This window comes from Phodopus roborovskii, unplaced genomic scaffold (genome assembly GCF_943737965.1).
Source record: "Phodopus roborovskii unplaced genomic scaffold, PHOROB, whole genome shotgun sequence".
In the NCBI taxonomy this organism is placed as follows: Eukaryota; Metazoa; Chordata; class Mammalia; order Rodentia; family Cricetidae; genus Phodopus; species Phodopus roborovskii.
The window spans coordinates 2,502,962-2,526,504 of NW_026126638.1; the positions used below are offsets into that span (position 1 = coordinate 2,502,962).

Sequence of the window (23,543 nt, forward strand, 5' to 3'; positions counted from 1 at the left end):
CCATGCAAATTTGAACTTTATATTCCTAAGTGGTCATCTGATTTTTAGGGGGGTTTTTGTTTAAAAAAAATGCCTATGCCAAAAGATTGGAAATATTTCAGTACAGGGAAGCATGAGTCTTAATTCACATGGACTCCTTAATGGACAGCATTGAAGCCAGTTTTAGAAAATACTTTCTTTTCTCATTTTTAATAAAATGAAAATAGTTTTTTTAATGGATTTTGAAAGCTTCAGGTTTGCCACTCCCCAAATTCACAATGCAGCATTGCATTGACAGTTAAAGAAAGCATCCACAGACTAATGTTTAGTGAAGTATCTACAGAGCGGGCTATGAGTCACCAGGGCTCTTGTTTGGGGCTTTTGCCTGCTTGCCTGTTGCTTTTTAAACATCGGTCAGGAGCTTGCTCTTATTAACGCAGTTTTGATCAGCTGTGGTGCAGTTACCAGTTCTGATATTGGCCTGTCTGTAATGGGCTATGCTATTGTTCATATCCTCTTCAATCTCCATGTATTCAGATTTGCTGATAGTAGAGGAGCTGCGGCGGCTGAGGTCACTGTCAGAGGCTAAGTTAGGAGAGCTAACGTGGAGCAACTGAGCCTGCTCTTCCCCCTCAGTTTCTCGGTGGTAGAAATAGTTGAAATTGGACACAATGACAGGTACGGGCAGGGCAATTGTCAGCACACCAGCGATGGCACACAAGGAGCCCACGATCTTGCCTCCAATTGTCACAGGGTACATGTCACCGTATCCCACAGTGGTCATGGACACCACCGCCCACCAGAAAGCATCGGGGATACTGGAGAAGTGAGACTCAGCTTCTTCCGCCTCGGCAAAGTACACTGCGCTAGAAAACAATATGACCCCAATGAAGAGGAAAAAGATAAGCAGCCCTAACTCCCTCATGCTAGCTTTGAGGGTCTGGCCCAGGATCTGGAGGCCCTTAGAGTGGCGAGAGAGTTTGAAGATTCTGAACACCCTTACCAAGCGGATGACCCTGAGAATGGCCAGGGAAGTGGCCTGCTCGCCTTTCTGATTGCCCTCCTGCTCAGCTATTTCCGTGCCCAGGGTAATGAAATAAGGAATGATGGCCACGATGTCAATGAAGTTCATGATGTTTTTAAAGAAGTCCGTCTTGCTGGGACAGGCGAAGAAGCGCACCACCAGCTCAAAAGAGAACCAGATGATACACAGTGTTTCCACAATGAAGAAGGGGTCTGTGAAGATGTTGGAAGTATAGATGACTGTGGTGTTGTCGATGCGGTGGATGGTGCCCGTGAAGTCCTTGTCATCCTTCAGCTCAGGGAGAGTCTCTAGGCAAAAGATGACTATGGAGATGAGGATGACCATGACTGATACAATGGCGATAACCCTGGCAGGCCCTGAGCTCTCCGGATACTCAAAGAGCAGCCACACCTGGCGCTGGTACTCCTTCTCAGGTAGGGGGCGCTCCTCTTCCTTGATGAAACCCTCGTCTTCCCGGAACTTCTCCATGGCCTCCTCGCCCAACTCGTAAAATTTAATCTCCTCGGAGAACATGTCCAGGGGCACGTTGACCGGCCTGCGCAGGCGGCCCCCTGACTGGTAGTAATAAAGGATGGCATCAAAGCTGGGCCGGTTGCGGTCAAAGAAGTACTCGTTCCTTAGGGGGTCGAAGTAGCGCATGCGTTTCTTTGGGTTGCCCAGCAGCGTGTTGGGGAACTGTGCCAGGGTCTTGAGCTGCGTCTCGAAGCGTAGCCCGGAGATGTTGATCACCACGCGTTCGCAGCATTCGTGGTCGTCGTGGTCGGCCTGCCGTGGGTAGCTGCCATCCTGGGGGTGACCCGGAGCGGCAGAAGCCTCATCCGCATTCTCCCCCGACATCACCGTCATGATGGAAGCAGGGTGCAGGGGTGGGAGGCCAGGAGAGAGCCCGGGGTGTGAAGGAGCAATGGAAGAGGGGTGGGGGGGACCCAAGCGCCCCCCCCACCGAAGAGTGAGTCTCCCCCACGCTCACGGGGAGGGGCTTCAGGGCCAGAAGGTTCAGAGGTCTGCAACTTTGCTAGTTACCACCTCCCCCTCCTCCACTCCGCTTTTTACCCAATTTGGAAAGCCCTCTCACCCGAAGGCCCCCAGTGCAGCTTTTTTTTTTTTTTTTTTTTTTTGAGGTTTGGGTTTTGGGGGTGTGCTCTTTTGTGTGTGTGTGTGTGTGTGTGTGTGTGTGTGTGTGTGTGTGTGTGTTGGCGAGTGGGTTTTTCTTCCTGCTCTGACTGCCTTAACGCACACCTGCCATCACTCCTGGGCTCGCCACGGCACCCCTCCCCTCCTGCAGCCCTCCTAGGACCCGGTGCAGTGCCAGCTCAGCAGATCCCCACGCCTGTCACCCCCTTTGCTGCTCCTTGGCTCTCCCCCCTCCTACCCCTCTTCGCCTGCTGCCTTCTAAGCTCCCACGGGGCGATCGATGGATGCTGCAGAGAAATAAAAAGTGATACGAGGGTAGAAAATCAGAAGCATTCCGATGGGACGAACCCATAGACACCGAAGAGCACAGACGGCTAGCTTTTGTAGAACACACTGGACTCTTACTGGGGTTAACACATACGCACAAACAGACACACAACAGACACCCAGAAATCCAAGTTTGGAAATCTTCCATCCCACTTTTCCCCACTACCCAACAGCCGATCTGTTTACAACTTCGTTAAACTGGAGATCGGAAAAGCGCTTAGAGATGCTGGAGGAGCTCTGGGTCTTGGACAGAAACTCCTCACCCTCACAACCTCCCCCACCCCGTCACCCTAACCTCGGATTCTGCAGCCCCAAACTGGGGAGCTCCCTACCTGGCGGGTCGGCTTGGCGCAGGGGCGGTGCTGAGTTGGCGGCGGAGAGTCGGAATGCGGCAGGTCTCCTTTGCAGCAGTCGGAGCGAGCCACCTCCACAGCAGCATCGGAGAGGCACGGGGCCCCTCGTGGTCCGCGTCCTTCCCCTCTTAGGGGTCCGATCGTTTTATTGAGCAGCTATGGAGGAAATGTCCGTTCCCTACCCCCATCCTCACACAGCACAGGTAACCTGGATGCTCTGTCCTCTCTCCGCTGCAGTGAGTTCCGGAGGATGCGGGATGGAAAAGCAAAAAGGCCACCCTCTCCCGAGTCACCCAAGCAAATGGCGATAAGCACCACTCTCGCCCCCTCCGAGCACTACGGGAGCCCTTGATTCGATCCCGAGGGAGGAGGGTGGCCCAAAGCCTGGCTGGCTCTACATGGCTATTGGGTCTCCGCACCACCGCACAGAACTCGCTCCGCAGAGCCTTCAGCAGCTCCGAGTGGAGCAGAGAGTGTGCGGCCGCAGGTTCGCTTGGTCCATTTCTGGGCGCTGCAAGATCAGCAGAAACCTGAGAAAGCGCCTGGAATGCGGAGCAGTGATTGGCCCACCAGGGCGTGGGTTGGGGAGGGCGGGGGAGGGCAGAAGCGAGGAGGTAGATGGAAAATATGAGGGGGTGGTTTGGCAGGGGGGGGGGTTGTCATTCAGTTCCCATCCTTGCCAGCATAGCTTTCCTTCTTTTTCCCTCCCCTCCTCCTCGAAAAGCCCACCACCAACTCCTTTTCCCCGGTGGCCCGCAGCTCCACCCACGCACGGCCCTTAGCTGCACGCGCGACCTTCCCCGGGAATTTCACATTGGAGATGGTCAGGTCCGACGCAATGCAGGCGGTGATGTCCCTGGCAGAACTCCTTGGACCATTCTGCTTTAGATGCAGTCACACAAGCAACCCTCCAGCATCTCTCTCCTCCGCGCTACCCCTCCCTTCCCCCAGAGGCCCCCCAGTCCGGCCCACCCTACTACCCCGTCACCCCTGACCTCCACGCCAGCCGCACTCTTGAAGGGTACAGAGTTTGGTTAGAGCGCTGCAGTTAAGGATCCTGGGTTTCATCGAGAAGGTAGTGCCAAGTGTCTGTTCCTCTTGAGCCTACCAGAGGGAGCTGAAGTTTCCTTACAGTGAGAATATTCTGAACCGCAGAGAATGTGATGGGGGCGGGAAAGGGCGGTGGACGAAGGCATCCTGGGTTTGTGGGTTGTCTGCCAACTTGGTGCTAATTGGAACAAACGTGAGGAGAAGCAAGTCGCCCATTTGTCTCCCACCCTCGGTCCTGCCTCCTGAACCCCCCCCCCCCGTGGCCCTTTGCCTCCTCAGGACCACTTTCTAGGCTCTACACATAGACACGCAAGGGTCCCTACAGAGGCGCAAGGCCATCTGAGCTGGGGACATGCTCTGGCATCCCCAGAGGCGATAGCAGTACCGGAGGAGGCAGCCAGCAACTCTGGTCCTTCCACCGCCGCAGAGCCTCTGAGGAGCCCGCAAGAACCCAGAGTCGCCGCTGATTGGTTCCTCGTAAGCCTTCGCACAGCCCCTTCGCACCACCGCAGCTAGTGTCGCCACCCGCCCACACCACCCACCACTTTAATCAAAGCCAATGATCGCATCCTCCTGGCTCTATTGTGGCTAGTGGCAGGCAGGGGGCTCTACAAGGATTCCAGGGATACAGCTAGTTAAATCCCTCCTCCAGATTCAGATCCTGGCTTTCCTTTCAGAAAAATAAGTGTTTGTTCTCTCCTCTCCTCCAGATTCCTACCCAGTCTTTTCTTCGATGAACAGCAAGTTCTATTGCACAGTAAGTTCTCCTTCCCACCTTAAACTCCACCCAGTGCACGCTGGCCCCTCCCTCCCAGAACCTCCATGTCCCCTCCTCTTCTGCACTGATGCACTCTCTATTGGTGAAAACAAACAAACAAATAACAGTAAATGCAAGGCTGTACCATGAAATGCCAAGCATGGTGTTTTGGTGGCAGCGTACCATGAAATGCCAAGCATGGTGTTTTGGTGGCCACTGCTGCTAGAATCTCATTGCAAGCCAGGTGCCTGTAATAAGCCTTTCCTGGCCGTGCCCTAGCGTGGTGCATCCTTCTTCCGATTCTCCAGTTTCACTGTGGTGCTCTCCCGCTTCCTTCTTCCTGCTCCTGAATCATCGTTTCGCGTGATGATCCACCCCTTGTTATAAGGAGATTGCCTTATTAGAAAAGTATCTCGGACTACATAGGATCCCAATTCATAAATTCAGAGTTGTATATGATAGGATTAGTGGGTCCTTCACATACATGCCTAATAGATGTGATTGAAGTGGGATTTGAACCTCTAAGGAACTGGGGGTGGGGGTTTTGAGATAAGCATTCAGCATTTTTGTTTTCACATGAATCCTCAGTGGCCAGGGGGTCCTAAGGCATTTAAGCATTCGACACATTTGCTCGGCCCCAGCTATGGACCAGACATGTCCTAGCACTATATGACCAGACACGGTCCCAGATCACAGGGAGCTTACATTAATGGGAGGCACAGACAATGAATCAAAACTCTAGAAAGTAGGTCCAGTACTGGTATTGGTTTACAGACAAGCAGGCCCTCTCAGCAGAGGGATCATTGGAAACCCCAAACACAGAGCAGACTGTATGAACAAATGTGTAGGTCCTAAGGCCAAAAAGACCTTAGGAAACAAAAGGTCATTATGGGCAGAAAGGAATTACCAAGTTAGGTCATGCTGGATGGAACATGCAGGGCCCCTTAGGCATGAGGGAAGTTTCTTTTATTTGTGTTGCAATGGGAAAGTACTGAAGGACATGCATCAATGTGACAATATAAAATGGTTGTGTTGAGGAGGGTGTTGTTTACTTTTGTTGTTTGAAATGGTATCATATTGAGCCCAGACTGGCTACAAAGTCACAGCAACCCTCCTGCCTCAAACTCCCATAGTCTCAGGATTACAGGCATGAGACACCGTGCTCTGTTTGGGTTTTGTTTATTTTATTTTTATTTGTTTGTTTAGTGGGAGGACACATGTATGAAGTCAGAGGGCAATTTTGAATTGGTTCTCTCCATCTACTGTGTGGATCCCAATAGTCAAGTACAGGTCATCGGGTTTGGTGGCCTACACCTTTACCCAAGGAGCCATCTCACCAGGCCTGCTTTGGGGTTTTAAAGGACAAGAATTGTGGAAACCAGGGTACTGGCATGCCAGGTGTCACAGCAGTGCTGGCTTACACTAGAGAACATGCCCGGAAGATCTCACAATTGGCTTATGTTTTCAGAGGGAGTAAAGTGGGGATCTGAGGAGAGAAGGATTCCAACAATGTCCCCTAGGCCCGTGGCCTCAATGTCTGGACAGGTGTTAATATCATGTACTAGAATAGAGTCTGAGTTCTCTTCTCTCCCATCTGAATGTGAAGCCTGGAACTTTCTATGTGCGCTCCTTGCTGCCTGGTCATGTTCTCCTCATCTAACGATTCCCACTGTAGACACTGTTGGAAGAACCAGTTCTGCGTGTAGCCACACTTTGCTTCCCAGGGTGGCCACACTGCAATGAGTGGTACTGGCTTCCCCAAACTACAGAAAGGTCCAGAGAACCAAACAGCCACCTGGGAATAAAACATTGCCTCAATAAACCAGTGGAAGCTGCCCTGTATGAGATGCAAGCTAGGATGAAGTTGTCTCACCTTTGTTCTTCTCAAGGCCAAGCAACCATGTGGTCCAGCCACAGGGCCCAGTGACAGGTTGTGTCTCTGTGTTCATGAACCAGTGGCCAACCTTGTAGTCTTTTGCCTTGTCCCTACCTGTTCACTCCCATATTTTAACTACTTTGGGATCACAGCATCCAGTAAATATTTAGCCCTTAGGACCTGTCTCTGATAATGCTGCATGGGGACCTGTGCTGAGGTTGGGGAATTAAAGACTAGTTTGGGGGCATGACTGAGATATATATATATCTCAAGTCAGAAATGTGGAAGTAGGTAAAGTGGGTTTCTCATCAGCAATAACATTTGGGCTGGACACTTTTTAGTTCTTGAAGACTGCCCTATGGAAGTGTTCAGCATCCCTCTCCCTGCAAGACATCAGCAGCACTTACCCCCAGCTGCCACAACCCAAACTATCACCACAAGGTCGCCTTCAATTTAGAACCACAGAAATAGATGGTCCTCATGGAGAGCCCTTGAACCTAAGCATAGAAAGAGAGGAACTGTTTGCAACTTGTGCTCCAGGATCCTCTAATGCCAGGAGGCCAGTTTAAAAAAAAAAAAAAAAAATAGGAAGAAAGAAAAAGAAAAACCAGCAAATGGTCAGAGAGTAACTAACCAGTGTAAGCAAGGAGAATGTGGGGCTTCTTCTGAAGTCAGATAAAATATGTGTTTTAAGAGAAGTGTTATCAGCCAAGTGTCTGTGTGCTGCTAATAGATATGCAGAACAAGGAACTTGGGTTGCACTGCCAGCTTTGGAGTTATCCAGTCAAAAAGACATAGAGGGAGAAATGATAACAGTAGGTAAAAATGCCTCTGAATTTTGGATGTCAAGAGAAACAGAAGGGTGGGGTAGCAAGCAGAGGGAAAATGGAGGGTACCAAGCCTTTCGAAAAAGATAAGCGCTATTACAATACATTTGTATGCTAATGGGAATGATTCAGTAGAAAAGGGAAGACTGTTGATTTGATGCAGAAGAGAAAAAATTAGAGCATGTAATTGAAAAGGAAGAGGGGGAATGGGATCCAAGATGAAAATACCAGATTGGCCTTGGGTGAGGACAGCTATTCTACAGAAAGAGAGGGAAGGAGGGGCTGGGGGGAGGGAGAGGGGTGCACAGTAGAGACAGGTAACTGAACTGACGTGGTTGTAGGCATTTTTGGGCATCACTTCCATCATCAAAAGAAATCTACTCAGGAAGCAAGTACTAGGAGAGTAAGAGACTGCCTGAGGGGTGAGAGGAGCAAAGCCAGGGGCTCCCTGTGGTGAGGGCACATCAGCAATCAGTCCAGGCTTGTTTGACAGAAGCTTGGATGTGAGTTGACACAGAATTAGTCCTGATGATCTTTCATGAAAAGATGTGTAACTAGTTCTAAATATAGCCACCTTCCTGGGTTGTTTCCTTAAATGTCACCAAGTAGCAACAAAGAAGTTGTCTCATCAGGAAGGGGTAACCCTGAGAACTCACCTCACCCAACAAGAAGGAGATCAGCAGGTTCTGTGGGCTTCATCTATCTGCACAGCTTTGAGAAGTACTTCTATCCAGGGCCAAGGAGGAACTGTTAACAGTTACATAGAATTACTAGGGGTCAAAAAGGAAAGCTTGGAAGATACTGAGGCCAAGATAACAGGGAGCAGGATCTCTGGTCATAGCTATCCTAGATTTTTCCTTTTTGCTAGCCTTTGTGATTGTTTTGTTGAAAGTCCTCAGGTCCCATGGGCCATGAAGGAAAGTTACTTGTAGAGAAGAGTGTTCGTTTTGCTTACAGATTACAGCCTATAATCAAGGGAAAATGAGGCAGGAACTCAAGGCATGAGTTTGAAGCAGAAGCTATAGAGGGATGCTGTTTATTGGCTCATCTCCTCTAGCATGTTCAACTACTTATACAACTCAGGCCCACCTGTTCAAAGATGACATCACTGATGAGGGATGTCCTTCTGTTTTTTGTTTCTCTTATTGGTTGATGAATAAAACTCTGTTTGACCAATAGCTAGACAAGAAGATAGGTGAGAGGTGAGACTAGGAGAGGAGAATTCTGGGGAGAGAAGGCAGAGAGAGGACACAGAAAGAGATGCCATGTAGAGACTGGGAAGATAGGATGTGCCAGGCATTCTCTGGTAAGATAAGGCCATATAGAAATACATAGATTAGTAGTTATGGGTTAAGTCAGAGCTAGCTAATAAGAAGCCCTAACCATTGACCAACGGTTTTATAATTAATATAGTATCCGGGTGTTTATTTGGACCTAATTGGCTGCTGGACCAGGCAGGAAAGAAATTCCAGCAACAAACTACCCACAGTAGCCCTTTATATCAATTAGCAATCAGGAAAGTGTCCCCACAGACATGCTCACAGACCAATCTGATTAAAGATGATTCCTCAATTAAAGTTCCTGCATGTCAGGCTGACAACCAACATGGACCACCATAGTTACCTAAACATTTAACATTTCCATCCTTTGCTTACCAATAAGGAAATTAAATCTTTCATATGTAAAATGCAATACCTGTGAGAAATAAAATTCTGATCAGTGTTGGGTACCAAGTTCATGCTCACCAAAACACCATCTTACAATAGCTCAGGAAAAGCAGTACTTCAAACAAGCCTTTAATTTACACTAACCTCAACTGAACATTTCCTAGATATTCAAGAAACAAAAGAAAAAGCAAATGCTGTCCTTGTCATCAAGAGTTGTTACAGGGATTTTTTACATTCAACCACCTCATAACAAGTGATAAAGCACTATTTCAACATATGCTAAAATATGTGCACTTGTTATTTATAAACCTGTTGTATACTCAGATATATGTGATATGCACATAAATGCATGTGTAACAGCTCTGGGCAATGGTGATCTTTTAGATGAAATGAATCCTATGTTAAGTCTTTTTAGTGGCACTTTCCAGAAACCGTACAGAGAGAAAGAACCCAAGCAAAATTTACAGATTTTGTTGAGACTGAACTATGCTGAGGCAAAGATGACCAAAATAACAGAAAGAAGGATTAGAGGAGAAGAAGCTACAAAGAGGAAAGATCCCTGAGCACCTGCAGCCCCCCAGCCCCACTTCTAATTCTGCTGCTCAGTGACAACTGATAGGTGTGAGCTCAAAGTCGATGAGGCAGTGTTCCTTAGCCTTCTAAAGGGAGTCGATGCAGTTTCTACCTGGGAACCCATGGGAGCCTCTGTACAGCTAGAAGAGATGTTCGACAAAATGCAAGCAGGCACTCATGATAAAACAAAGCAAAGGAAGGAGCCTTTCCAGGGTGAGAAAAAAACTCCCTCAACCTGATTAACAACATCTATAAACCAACCAACAGCAAACACCATACTTGAAAAGGCTGACTGCCTTCTGTCTGGAACGAGGCATGAATGTGTTCCCACTGCTTACTCAGTACATTCGAGGTCCTAGACAATGCAACAAAAAGAAATAAAAGACATGGCCTGCAAAGAAAAATTGCCATTATTTATAGATAACATGATTGTAGATGTGGAAAATTCCTCGGAATATGCACTAAAAGTCTAATACAAATATTAAGTAAATTTAGTAAGCCTACAGGTTCAGGGTAAATAAAAATGTAAACATCAATATATCTTAACCCTTTATAATAAAATGAAAACATAAAATGGATTCATGTAATAATTTGTGTTACATATAAGATCTGTGCACGGAAGAATATAAAGCATCCTTGAGATAAATATGAAGAAAGAACTCCCATACAACCACGGAAAGATATGCCATGATCATGGACTGGAAGACTCATTCCTGTTAGACTATAAATTCTTCCCAAACTGATCAGAACACTCAACATAATCTCAGATGAGAAAACACAAAGGATTTAAAATAGCTTTAAAAGTCCTAAAAGGAACTGAGTTTCAGGATATACATTACCTGTGCTCAGTGCTAGTGTTAGTATGAGGAAAGACATACAGCTACATAGAAGTCTGGAAGTCAACCCATTCCCCTATGCTCAGTAGATCTGCAACGAAGATACCAAGGTAACTCAATGGGAAAAAGATAATTTCTCAGCAAATGGACCTGATAAGTGGATACCTATAAATCTTCACATTTATCTCATGCCTTCAAAAAAAAATGCAACTTCCCAGAAGAAAATGAGAAAATCCTTACAACTCTCACACACACACACACACACACACACACACACACACACACACACACACACACAAAGATACAAGCCATGAGAAGAAAACTTCACAAAAAAAAAAAAAATCAAAAGTTAAAACTTTGTGATCTTCCAAAAGCAAAACAAAAACCAGGTAAGAAAATGAAAAGTGTGTCACAGACTCAGAAAATAGTCACAACACAAATATCTGACAGAGGACTCATACAGAAACGTAGATGTCATCATAACCTTACAACTTAATAACAAGGCTGTGCAACTAAATGGCTGCTCTTCCAGAGGACTTGGGTTCAATTCCCAGAATCCATGCTGTTCACAACCTTATTTAACTGCAGTTCCAGTGAATCCAATACCCCCTTCTGTTCTCCTTAGACATCAGGCATGCATGTGTGTACACAATATAAACAGTCAAAACATTCATACACATAAAGCAAAATGAAATATATTTAAATATTTAAAAAATAAAAGTGGTCAGAAGATTTAAGAAGACACTTCTAAAAATCATATGTTTCCATTTATAGAAATAGAAGTCATGACCAGTGGTGGTGGTGAGTGCCTTTGATCCCAACACTTGGGAGGCAGAGGCAGGCAGATCTACGTGACTTTGAGGCCAACCTAGTCTACAGGGCAAGTGCCAGGACAGGCTTCAAAGCTACATAATGAAACACCGTCTCAAAAACCCAAAAGAGAAAAAAGAAAGAAAGGAAGGAAAGAGAGAGAAAGGAAAGAAGGAAAGGAAAGGGGAGGGGAGGGGAGGGGAGGAAATGGAAGAGGAAAGGAGGAAAGGGAAGGGGAGGGGAAGAAAGGGGACGGGAGGGAGAGAAGCAAAGGGAAGAAAAAACAAAACAAAACAGAAGTCATGAATCAAACAAGCATGAGCCAGTTTTTCCTACTCCCAGGGTGAGCCACTGCAAAGTGGCATGAGAAGATATTGGGAGCTCTACATCTTGATTGTGGTGGTGGGTATCCAAGTCAGTCACAATTCATATACTTAAGTATGTTTTATTGTATATAAATGATTAATAAATAACTTAATGTTAGACACACTCTGTCAGGATTGGAGAAATGGCTCAACAGTCCTCTTTCAGAGGACCTGGTTCAGTTCCCAGCACCCACATGGTGGCTCACAACCATCTGTAACTCCAATTCCAGGAAGCCGAACACCCTATTCTGGCCTCCTCAGGCACCAGGCACATATAAGACGTACATGCATACATGCAGACAAAATACATACATATATACATATACACATATATAAAAAATAAAAATGAAAAAAATCTTTAAAAGAATTGGTCAAAAAGATATGTTGAATTTGATTAACTTGACAGAAGCATCCTAGGAATTTTAGGCGTTTAATCCATGAAGGCCTTTTATTTCATTTTAGTGCTCTATAGCATTATCAATGGTACAAATTCTGTCCTTTCTAAGAAAGGAAGAACTCCCCAATCCACCAGTGGCATAAAACAACACCAGAAAACCCACCTGATGGTAAAAAGGACACCTGTAACCAGTGGTGGACCCTGATTGGCCCCCTCCTTAGTTTCCAAACAGAACTCCTTTCCTCAGAGCCATGTGCCTGAAAAGAACTCCTCTGCTCCAAGGGATCTCATTCAGAAACTCCTGTGTGACCCAGTGCCTGCTGAGGACATCTGAGAGGATGCCTGCTGGAGATCTTCAGTGAGAAAAAGCCACGGGAACTTGCTTTGTCTATACTCTCTAGATGTCACATTATGATGAGTCATGGCTGTATCCATGCTCTCATCCCTCTGAATGATTAAGCCAATAGTGATGATATCATAGCCAAGAGAGGGAGAGAAGCTTGGGATTCAATGATATCAATAAGCAGCCAAATCAGTCACCCATGAGCCTTTCTACCATGACATCTTACTAGGAATGTCAGAACTGCCCTTGTCGTGCTTTTGAGGCTGAGCTTGGTCATGACATTCATAAAGCAATATCTAGTTAAAGGTTTCAAATGAGATGGGAGTATATAAATTCAATGGTCCATCATTCGTGTGAAGCCACCGGCTCCATCTTCATAACTACAAAAAAGGAAACAAAAAAACTTAAACACAGAAACCTCCAAACAATTGTGACTACCTAGAAAAGTGATTTGGGTGAAGCAGCTGTGTCAGAACACTTTCTAGTGATCAGTGTGAGTTTGAATGGCTTGAGGAGAGAGAGGGGATGGGCAGAGGGAGGTGAGAGGCTAAGAAAGCTGAGCATGTTGAGAACAGGTCTTCAGGAATTTTTGACCCAGCACTTTGGTGCTGATTTATCCAGGGTACATACTTTTCCTTCTGTGTCTTTCCATTCCTCCAATTCTTGCCAACTTTACTCTCAAGTGGGCCTCTTTATTGTGTGTCTCTGACATGACCACCATCAAATCCTAAGGGTCTACACTTTAAGTTAGGTCCATTTCTCTCATAGCTCAATTTAAGTTTTGGGATTGGATCTTAATGAGTGACCTGGGTTGGGATTATTTACTGAAGCCAGAGAGATGAGGTGTGCTAATCAGGTGAAGGGAATTAAGAGCCTACTTTGGAGACAGAATGGGATTCATCTCATCTAAACTATGAATCTAGATGTTTCAGAGCACTGTTACAAAGAAAGAATGGCATGCTAGGGTGGGACCAACCAGTGTCCATACCAGCAGGTAAGGATGGTCCTGAGTGTCTGGGCTGAGCCTCCTTGAGATAAGCACATAGAGAAAAAAGCATTTCTGGGAATCAGGTGAGGTAAGAGACACAGCATGAAGTAGCTACCAAATGGACAAACGCTGGTTATTTTTATTGAGACCGCAGTTTGGGTGCAGAAATGAGTACAGGTGGCAATTGTACTGGTGCAGGGAATGGGGTGAGGGAGAAATATTAAGGTCAGTTGTTGCTATTTGAAGAAGTATGGAACCAGAGGACAGGAGAGAGATGGAAGGCATGCTTAAGCAAGTTCACTTTTCAAAAAAGTATGTAAATGTGAGAGATAATCCTCATTGTCGGCTTGACTGGTCTTAGAGTCACAACAACCTTCACCATCTATGAGAGTGTTTCCAGAGAGGTCTTATGGAGGAGAGAAAACCAGCTCCAATTTGTGGGTGGCACCATCCCATGAGCTGAGGTCCCAGGCTGAAGAAAAGAGAGGGTTAGATAAAGCAAATGAAGCACTATGCCCATCACTTCCTGCCGCCATGGCTTCCTTGCCATGAGCAGCTGTAACTCCTCACACCCTAAACCAAAATAAAACCTCCCTTCCTGAAGTTATATTAATTATTTTGTCATAGCACTAAGAAGAGTAACTAATACAGTCGAAGGGTCTTAGGATGCTTAAATGCAAGAGAATGAATGGAAAAACAAGGAAGGAGATAATTGAAGGTCCAGGAGAGAAATGGGATGATTCGGGACAAGACCAGTGGCGGCGGGAGGAAAAACCGTATTCCTCACATAATGGTATGGGAGCTCTAAGAGTAAAAAGCAGGGCAATCTGGTTTATAGCTAAGTCAACTAATCTTTAAGAGGAGCAAGGTAATGTTCTCACTGTGGTGACTGAGGCAATGAGATGAGAGGTAGGATGCATGGCTACCTCAAATGGGCAAGTGGATCCAGAAAACAGAGGGAGGCCTGGGAGCCCTCAAGTTTCCACTGGATCTCTGGGGTGGTGTTATTTTCTGGAAGGCAGATGGAAAGATCCCATGAAAGGTGGAAGACAGACCCCAGAAAGAGTGGAAGAAATAATAGATAAGAAACAGTGAGGGCCACATCATCTAGAAGGTATGTAGTCCATTGTCACAGCAACCTTATCCCATGAATCAACACAAATCCAACAGTATCTGATGGCTGGAATCATCCAATTCTTTACTAGATTGGCCTTCCCTCCTCTTTTAAGCCTCTCTGAAAATACTCTCACAGATAAACCACAAAGATGTCCCCTAGATGGACTTTAAATCTAGCTAAGTTGATAGTGAAGATTAGCAACCACACCCATGAAGAGACTCCACAATACACTCTAATGCCAACTCAAGTGGAAACCAGAGACTCCTTTCTCTTCCCAGTGTCCCCCTCACTCTTGACCTGCTCCACAGCTCCATTCTGACCTTCCTGGAGCAGATTAGAGAAACCTTTTGTTCCTTGTGCCAAGTCCCATAGTTGCTCTTATCTATACAGGAAACTAATGGGGTCCTCAGAAGGGGCCCTTCTCTCTTGACCATTTCCTATTTGAAGAAATAATCCATCAGTGAGAATGGGAAGAATGGAAATATGAAAAAAGGATATGCAGAAGATTTCAAAATGGCACTGGAGGTCTTATTAGGACCATACCCAGAAGATGTGTGTGCTTTGTAATCTCCCCCCCCCAAAAAAAGAGGCATCTCAAGTGTTGAATAGAAAAGAAAATTAAATATATTGATAATTTTTAAAGAAGTGTTAAAGCGATACAGATGTCTGGAAAGCATAAAATATCAAAGCATGAAGACAGATTATAATTTCTACTATGGCTTCAAGGTCTCCTCCAAAACTAATGTTGAAGTTCATGGCTGTAGGAACAGTATTGAGAGGTGAGACCTTATAGGTTGTGAGAGTTCTACCCTCTTTTTTTTAACATTTATTTTATTTTATTTAATTTTACATAACAAAGTCCAATTAAATGAAAACAAACATTTATACACAATATTTGGGAATTTGGGTGTCGTTCTTTCCAAACTACTTCCTGCTGGTAAGGGGCGCTGTCATGGGGGATTCTAAGAAGATTCAGAAATCCTGGCTGTAGTCTGTAAGGCTGCTCTGTCCAGCTGTTTTGAATGTAGGATCACCTGGTACTCTGTTTCAGGCGGTCTGGCGTGATCAAACCACATTAGTCTGGAAGGAATCCACATCTTTTCATTTTCTGTGGAAACAAAAATAGAAATCCTTTTCCCCAGTAACTTGTCCTTCAACTTAAATTTTGGAGTCAAAGCATTTTTTTTAATTTAATTTATTATTTTACATGTCGATCCCAGTTCCCTCTCCCTCTCTCCCTCCCCCCAGCCCTCCCTCCGTCCTTCCCTCCCTTTTACCCTCTCTGCCCTCTCACATGCACTCTAAACACCCTCCCCTCCCATCCCCCCACCCCAATTCCATATGTAGGGGAATGCCATCCAGTTGGGGTCATGTAGATCTGACAGGTCCTGTGAAGTAGGGACAGGAGAGTTCTACCCTCTTGAATGGGTTTATGCCCCCATCACTGAGGGAAGTCATGGCACTCAGGTAGTGGAGACAGGATTGTGGCAAGTTCAAGGCCAGCCTGGGCTACAAGTTCCAGGACAGCCTCTGGCTCAAACAAGCAAGCAAACAAAAAATTACATTCAATAGGCAATAAGCATAGTGTGGCAATAAGCATAGTACTCAAAAAGCCTCTGAGTACATACCTGTGACCTCGACCTTTGAACCTTCTGTCCTATGGTTCAGCAGCCGGGGTGTTTTCAGAGGCAGAGTTAGCTCATGTGTGCCTGAAAGCCTATTGTTTAGCCACATAGCCACACTTCTGTGAGTTTAGGTCAGAATTGAATTTCTATTCTTCATCACACTGAGCAGACCTGCCCACCACCATAGGAAGTCTTATCAGACAAAGTGCCCTCTGAGAAGCTGGCCTGGGGTCACCCCAGGCCACCAATGAGCTCACAGCAGGCCGCACAGCTTGTGTGGCTGCAAGAATTCTCTTTTAGTCTCCAGTTTGCAAGCTGGTACATTGGAAGCAAAGGCTCTGTCTTCTGTGGCAATAGCTATTGCGTGACTTTGGGGAAGGTGTCATCAACTACACAGCACAGTGGCTCCTCTGAGAAGGATTTCCAGAGGAGATCCCACTCTGGGTCAGAAATAGTTCAGGTTCCCTTAAGACTGGGTGTTTTCATGGTGTGGTCACTGTGGATCTGGAAGCTGATGTCATTACTTTATTGTCCTTGCTCAAATGATCAAATAGGACATCACAGTCTCTTCCCCTTTCCTCTCCCTCCTCCCGTCCTCTCTCTCTTCCTCCCCTTCCCTCTCTTGTATGTACACCAGGGATTGGGGGGAGGGCATTTTCTGAACCTATTCTCTCCAAAATTTATGTGTTTAGCTTGCATTTTTTAAAATTTTGTAGGCTTTTCTTAACAGAAGCAAAGGACAACTAAATAAATGCATCATGCTATGCATGCCAATATAGTTTTATGTATGCAACTGTCACTCTCAACTCCAGTGTTGGCCCCTCTGAAATAATGATAAAAAATAACACCCCCACCCCCCACCCACCCCCACCCCTGTCAAAACACAAAACTCAGATACGGCCCTTGCTGTGTGACTACATTGCTGAGCACAGACCTTGTTTTAACATATGACCTGAGCACTAGGACTCCTAGCTCTAGGGTCATTTTCAAGAACCCAGGATGACACCCCAAAACATCACTTTCCTGTACTGACAGAGTAGGCACAACCATAGTGACAAACATAATAGGATAGGAGGAGGCTTCCAGATGTGACCTAACAGGTGGCTGCTGCTGGCTGGCAGCCAGCAGACTATTAGGATGATTTTGATGGTGTCTAAAGTGGCTTCGATATGTTTCAGTGAATGGTGTCTTAATAAAATTACATTTATCTATTGTGTGCACACCCATGTTATGGCACATGTATGACAGTCCAATGACAATTTGCTGGAGAACATTCTCTTCTTCCACCATGTGAGTCCCAGGAATGGAATTCATCAGGCTTGGCAGGAAGTATCTTACCCTCTGACCATCTTGCCAGCCCATCAGGTATTTTTCTTCTCAAGCATGAGAAATGATACTGTTTTGACTTTAAACTACTTGAATCGTCTCATGAGCTATTCTCTCCCACATTTTTTTGGTAACATACATTTTATTTACATGATATACAAGTCCATAAATAAATACTAGGGCTAGTTATCTCACATAACAATAGACAGAGATGCACAGAAAAGTTGACGAGCATTCCATTCACTGACTTTCCAAATCAACTCTCTTCCTTCTTTCTTGTCCCATCCCCCCACAGGGTGACTCCTCAATGTCTGATGTTTTTCCTTTTTCTTCCCTGTAAACTGTTTATAGTACCTTTTATTTCCATGATGCCTATCTTTTTCGCTGTGGAAAAGGCAGGAGGAGAAAGGGTACTGTCTGCACCCTCAACAAATCTGTAATCTTCCTTGAGGAGACAAGCCTTGTCTGGATGACAGCTTGTAAAAGCAGGCAAGTACACTGGGGTACCTAGCAGGAGGTAGGGACCTGTGGGGCAGGCAGGGTTGCCCTGATTGGATGCTGGGGCACTTTGCAGATGCTGTGATGGTCCAAGGCTCTGTCAAAGGGGAGAGAGAGAAGGATGTAGCTGATGAAGGAAGGAGGGCAAGAGCAAAGATGCCTCTGCGGATGGCACAGAGACCTTGCAGGGAGATGAATCAGCCAGGGGGCTGATAGCACGCTCAGGCAGAGCTGCCTGAGAAGCAAATGACAAAGCCAAGCAGGAGGAAGGTGGAAGATGGGGAAGGAACTGTGACAGCCTTATGACGCTGGCAACCCACCTCTGAACACACCTCAGAGAGTCAGAGATAAATTACACCCATGTCTTGTTGAGAGAGGGCAGGGAAAGAAGGTGGAGTCACGATGGCACTGATCACTCAGCAAGAGGCAAGAGATACCTTTAAATCTTCATCCTTATATGCTGTCAAAAGCCCTTGGTTAGGTATGATTCTTTAGTCCTCATATAAACTCTTGAAGGAGGTTCAAAAGATGACTTCTGCTCAAGCCTGAAGACATGAGTTCAAGACCAGGATCTTATAGCAGGAGGTAAGAACTGACTCCTGAGATTTGTCAAGTTGTTCTTTAACCACCATGCATGCCATAGCATGCATGTACCCGTGTGCACACAAGCGCACACAGGTACACAACATTAATACAAACAAACAAACAAATAAATGAAAGCACATTTTTTTACATTGTTGCAAGGAGGGGAAGCAAACATTGATTAGTCCCAATATGTAAGAAGAATACTAAGGCATCCTTAGTATTCTAAGCATATGAGTGGAACAAACTGGTGTATACCCAGGTTTGTATAAATGATGAAGAATTAAGTCTGAAGATGCAGGCCACCAAGAGAGTCCCAGGAAACTCAAGAATCTTTCTCTATCTACCCCACACTACCTTAAGCCTTCTGAACTCTGGAACTGAGAGCCATTGTCAATGCCACCAACATTTTCCCTTTCATCTCTGCCTATTAGAATGTACAGTAGTCAGAGTGGGAAGAAAGAGGGCTGTTCTGAACTTTCTGGCTTTGAGGGGGACTTTGTACAAAGCAGAAAAAACACTCGCCCTTCTGTCTCAGCCTTAGGGACAGCCTCTGTATGTGGGCCATTTGGGTCAATCCCACCCAAAGACAATGGTGTGGAGGTGATAAAAGCCTAACTTTTCCCTAACTGATGGTTCAGCCAACATCAGAGTCCAGCTCTTATTTAAAGTGCGTAGGAGAGAAATGAAATTGGAGGTAAGCAATGTGTATATGTGGAATAACCGTGTAAATATTTTATAGACTGCAACACAACAAAATTAAATCCTTTTGCTTGGACAAATGAATTCCATCTTTTACGCTTATGCAAAGGGCACCCGGACCCAGCACAGCCAAGTAGTTGAGCATTTCCCCCAGATCTTAGCACAGCTCAACACTGTTGGGAACAGTCTTACCTATTGTTCTCAGGAAGTGATCTTTTCTCTTGGCAGCCTGATAAATGACACAACCCATCTATTTCAGTAATTAGCTCAGTGAGCCATTTGTGTTTGTTCCTTCTGAACCATGAAGCAGCTTTCTGTCGTTAACTCATAAGCAGTGTCACTGTGACCAGGTTTTCCAAGCTTCATACCCAGTGTTCTTCCTCCAAACAAGGCCAGCATTTAATAATCCTTGGAGTCTTCGAGGCTCACCCAAACCTCAGAGCCACACTAACTCAGAGAGGAGGAGCCTCCAGCATGTGGCTTTGGGCTCCTCTGTTGTGAGGGTCTGCCTAAAAACCAGTTTTAATTTCCAAACTTCTACTCATTTCTGAAATGACCTTCTATCCGGTCCCTTCCTCTCAGCAGACACCCTAGAATTCTACTTTACAGAGAAAGGCAGAACCTAGTGGAGATGTGACTCATACACTACTGATGTCCAGCAAACAGCTCTCCTGATTCTTTCCTCTGCTCTAAAACCATTGCTCCCCTGACCCCGGGCGTTGAATCTTCCATCCATCTCAGAAAAATACACCATGGGTCCCCACCTTCTCTCTCTTTAGAGAGGCAAGAGACGCGACCATTAAACACATAGCACTCAATTTTGAATTTCCCTTTTCATTTGAATTTGATTGTTTTAAATCAATTATTAAACAAGCCTCGTATTCTTCACATAAACCCAACTTTTGGTTCTATTTCTTATGTTTGTGTTTAAAATTTAACCCCAGCGTTTTGAGAGATGGTTCAGCAGTTAAGCATGCTTGCTGCATGCATCCTTGTAATGAGATGGGCATCTCATGCATGCCTGTCATTTCAGCTTCAATTCAGGAAGAGACAGGAAGATGCCTGAGGGTTATTGGCTTCCCATGTAGCTCAGAAAAGATGAACCCCAGATTCAGGGAAAAAGCAGAGAGTGATAGAAAAGGGCACCTGGCACCTTTTTCTGACCTCTGTGCACATACACAGATGCACACACCCTCCATATACAAGCATATATACTCACACAGACACATGCTCACAAGTTAATTGAACACTAATTTTTAAAATCTTAACACAAAAGTAAGGTAACATTCATTTTCCTCTCCCACATTGTGCTTGCCAGAGTACGGTATCAAAGCCATGCTACTTCCATACGATTTATTAGGAATATCTTCTCTTCCATCTGTCATGGAGTGCACCATGAATGGTTTTATAAAGAAACTTTCATTAAATTTTAATGATATTCATTAGCAAAAACAACTAAGCCTGATGATGACTTCTTGGGAAAATCTTGGGCTATTAACTACATTGAGGTGATTACCTTAATCTAAGTATCCATTTCTGTTTGGATTTGTGTCTTAAATCTCTAGATATCTTAAGAAACCTAGATTTTCGGATGTCTGATTGAAGTTCCTAGTAGTATTTTACTATATTCTAATTCCTCGTTTGTAGTTATAACCTCAGTATGAACATTTCTTGTTTGTCCCTCTTTGATCCTTTTTGGTCATTCATTCATCAACACTGTACCTTCATCTCAGAAAGCATCTCATGTTTGGTATTTAACTAGTGGGCAAATAGATGGCCAGCTAGCTAGCTATGTCTGTGCACACTTGTGCAAGTGTGAAAATACTCTCTCACTTAGCCCAGGCAACACTGTCCCCCTCAGCATCCCCCTGACTCTCTTCCTGCATGCTGTATGAAGACTTTCCATTTCATTATCTGGGCCCGCCGTTTCCTCTTGAATCTTACACTTCCGTTAAGAGGTCACATTTCTTCTTCCTGAAGTTCGTTCCTTTGTGCAGATTTTGAACTTAACTTTTTGTGTTCCCTTGTGTCTCCACTCCCACTCTTTAGAGTGTTCTTACAGTGTATAGAATTCCAGGTTGTTTTCTTTGGGATCCATTGTGTCTGCTGGAAAGTTCTAATGGCCGCTCCTGTGTACACGAGTTGGCGGTTTTCCCTTCGCTTTAACTCTTTCTGATTTCTGTTCCCTTCAGTTAGCTTCTGCTAAATTCAGCTGATACTTTTTGCTTAGTCTTTGTTTGCTATTTATTAACATTTTGAGCATATAGATGTCCTTGCTTAGATTTTTTCTTGTTTGTTTGTTTTTTCTTATAGATAACAGTTTATAAATGTTTGGCTTTAATTTCAGTTTTTGAGAATTTCATACATGAGTACTAATTTACATCATTTACACCCCTTCCTTTTTCTCCCTCTATCTCCTTCTATATCCTCCACGCTATTTCTCAAAATCATGAATGATCTACTGTAAAAGGCTACCAAGTGGGGGTCCCTAGTGCCTCCTGGTGAATCAAGCAGGACTCTCCAACAGCATCCAGTGTGTTGACTTGTTAAATACTAGTTGTCACTGCCGTACATTCCCATGACCCTCTGCAATCTACTTCAATTTTTATTTAAGTTTTACATATAACTACATCCCACTGAGTCCGTTTAGTGTCGTTCATACGTGTCTATGTCCAGAGTTGACCATTTGGGGTTGGATTACCTATCAGGAGGCTTATCCCTGGAAAAGACTGATTCTACCCCAGCAGCCTTACGTTTCCTATGGCTCCTCATCTAGGAGAGGGTCCCCATGGGATCTCTCGCATCCGTGTTGGCAAGTTAACTGGTGTTGTTATTGTGTAGGTCTTGTTAGGATTTCATGAGTGTTGCCTCTGTCCTACATAGAAGACACAGTCTTGCAGCAGAAGCTCTGACCCTCTGCTTCTCTTCTCGGTGTCTTCTTGGGTGTCAGCACTGTTGTAGACGCATCCACCGGAGCTGAGCATCCACAGTCAGTTTTTCTCTACATTTCAACCCATGTGGCTTCCTGTCATGATCTCTGTCTGCTGCAAAAAGAAGCTTCTGTGATGAAGAGTGACAGACACACTTATCTGTGGGTATACGGAGAAGTAATTAGAATGCATTTAGGATATTACACACTTTGTACACAGGGCCTTGAAAAATCAAACTAGTCCTTTCTGAGGACTAGCTCTCAAAGCATCCAAAGGTGCTGTGCAAACTGTCAAGGGAGTAAAGCAAGCAATAGTTCTACCTAGCTGTAACACCTACAAACCATACAGTAACCAGCAGGACAAGATGTCCCGAGGGTACAATAATGGCACTTGTATCTTAGGGGTCACCAACAGCTGTCTAATTGGACTTAAGGTCTACTCAATAGAAAGGAAACTATGCATGATGCTATAAGCCTGTCTAAGTATCCATGCCTATGGATGTCATGGGGCCTTTTCTCTTAAATATTGACTATGCCTCACTCTCTTCCAGCTCTATCCAGTAAAGCTGTATCTTTTGGGAGGGTAGGTTTTTCAAGACAGGGTTTCTTTGTATTGCTTTGGAGCCTGTACTGGAACTCACTCTTTAGACCAGGCTGGCCTTGAACTCACAGAGATCCACCTGCCTCTTCCTCCTGAGTGCTGGGACTAAAGGCTGCACCACCAACACCAGGCAAAGCTGTATCTTTTAAATTGTTTTATGTCTCGATGTTGTCTGTGGGTTCCTCTTATTGTGTTACACTTTAAATAACTTCTCTGATCTATCCTTTGGTAATTAATTCTCCTTTATCTGAATTTTCTATTAATCCCATGCATCTCATTTTATTTTTTTTTTAATTCTACCTCTTTTGTTGAAATACATGTTACATGTGTCTGGCATGAATTTATATTTCCTATGTAGTAAAGCACAATAATCTGTATTAAATAGGTAGATACATAATATAGGCATAGATACTTAATGTGCAATTATCACAATTATCAAATCCTAATAGTTACTATTGTCATCTAAAAAATTAATCACATTTCGTTGACAGCTTTAGAATCTTCGAGTTATTTTAAAATGTATCCTATTCACTGTAGACTAGACTATCCAAATGAGGCTATTTAATTTATTTTTCTTTCTAACTTTGTGGGTTACTTTTAAGTTGTTTTCCTCTCATATGGACAATTTCATGTTTTATATTTTGAACTGAGGTATAATGTGCAGTGCTTTCATAATTGGTGTCTAATAACTTCTGCATTGAAAAAGTTCCTCTGCACTGATTTCCGGCACATGTTGTTTCTGTTGGCTCTCCTCAAATAGCCTTGTTTCCCTTTTGTTCTTGGGTTTTGTTTTGTTTTGTTTTGTTTTTCAGTGTATTGTTTCATTTCCTTCCACA

General features: G+C 44.7%; 1 protein-coding gene across 1 annotated transcript; it reads right to left on the bottom strand.

Annotated features, from left to right (window-relative positions):
- Positions 1–206: 206 nt before the first annotated feature.
- Kcna1 (potassium voltage-gated channel subfamily A member 1) lies at positions 207–2,136 on the bottom strand. The gene has a single exon (XM_051173142.1). It carries the CDS (start codon positions 1,868–1,870, stop codon positions 383–385), a length of 1,488 nt encoding a protein of 495 aa, XP_051029099.1. The 5' UTR covers positions 1,871–2,136; the 3' UTR covers positions 207–382.
- Between the last annotated feature and the right edge of the window lie 21,407 nt (positions 2,137–23,543).

What these genes read in the sequence shown, in the direction of transcription:
- Kcna1 (XM_051173142.1), bottom strand. Translation starts at nt 1,870, where the DNA reads ATGACGGTGATGTCGGGGGAGAATGCGGATGAGGCTTCTGCCGCTCCG.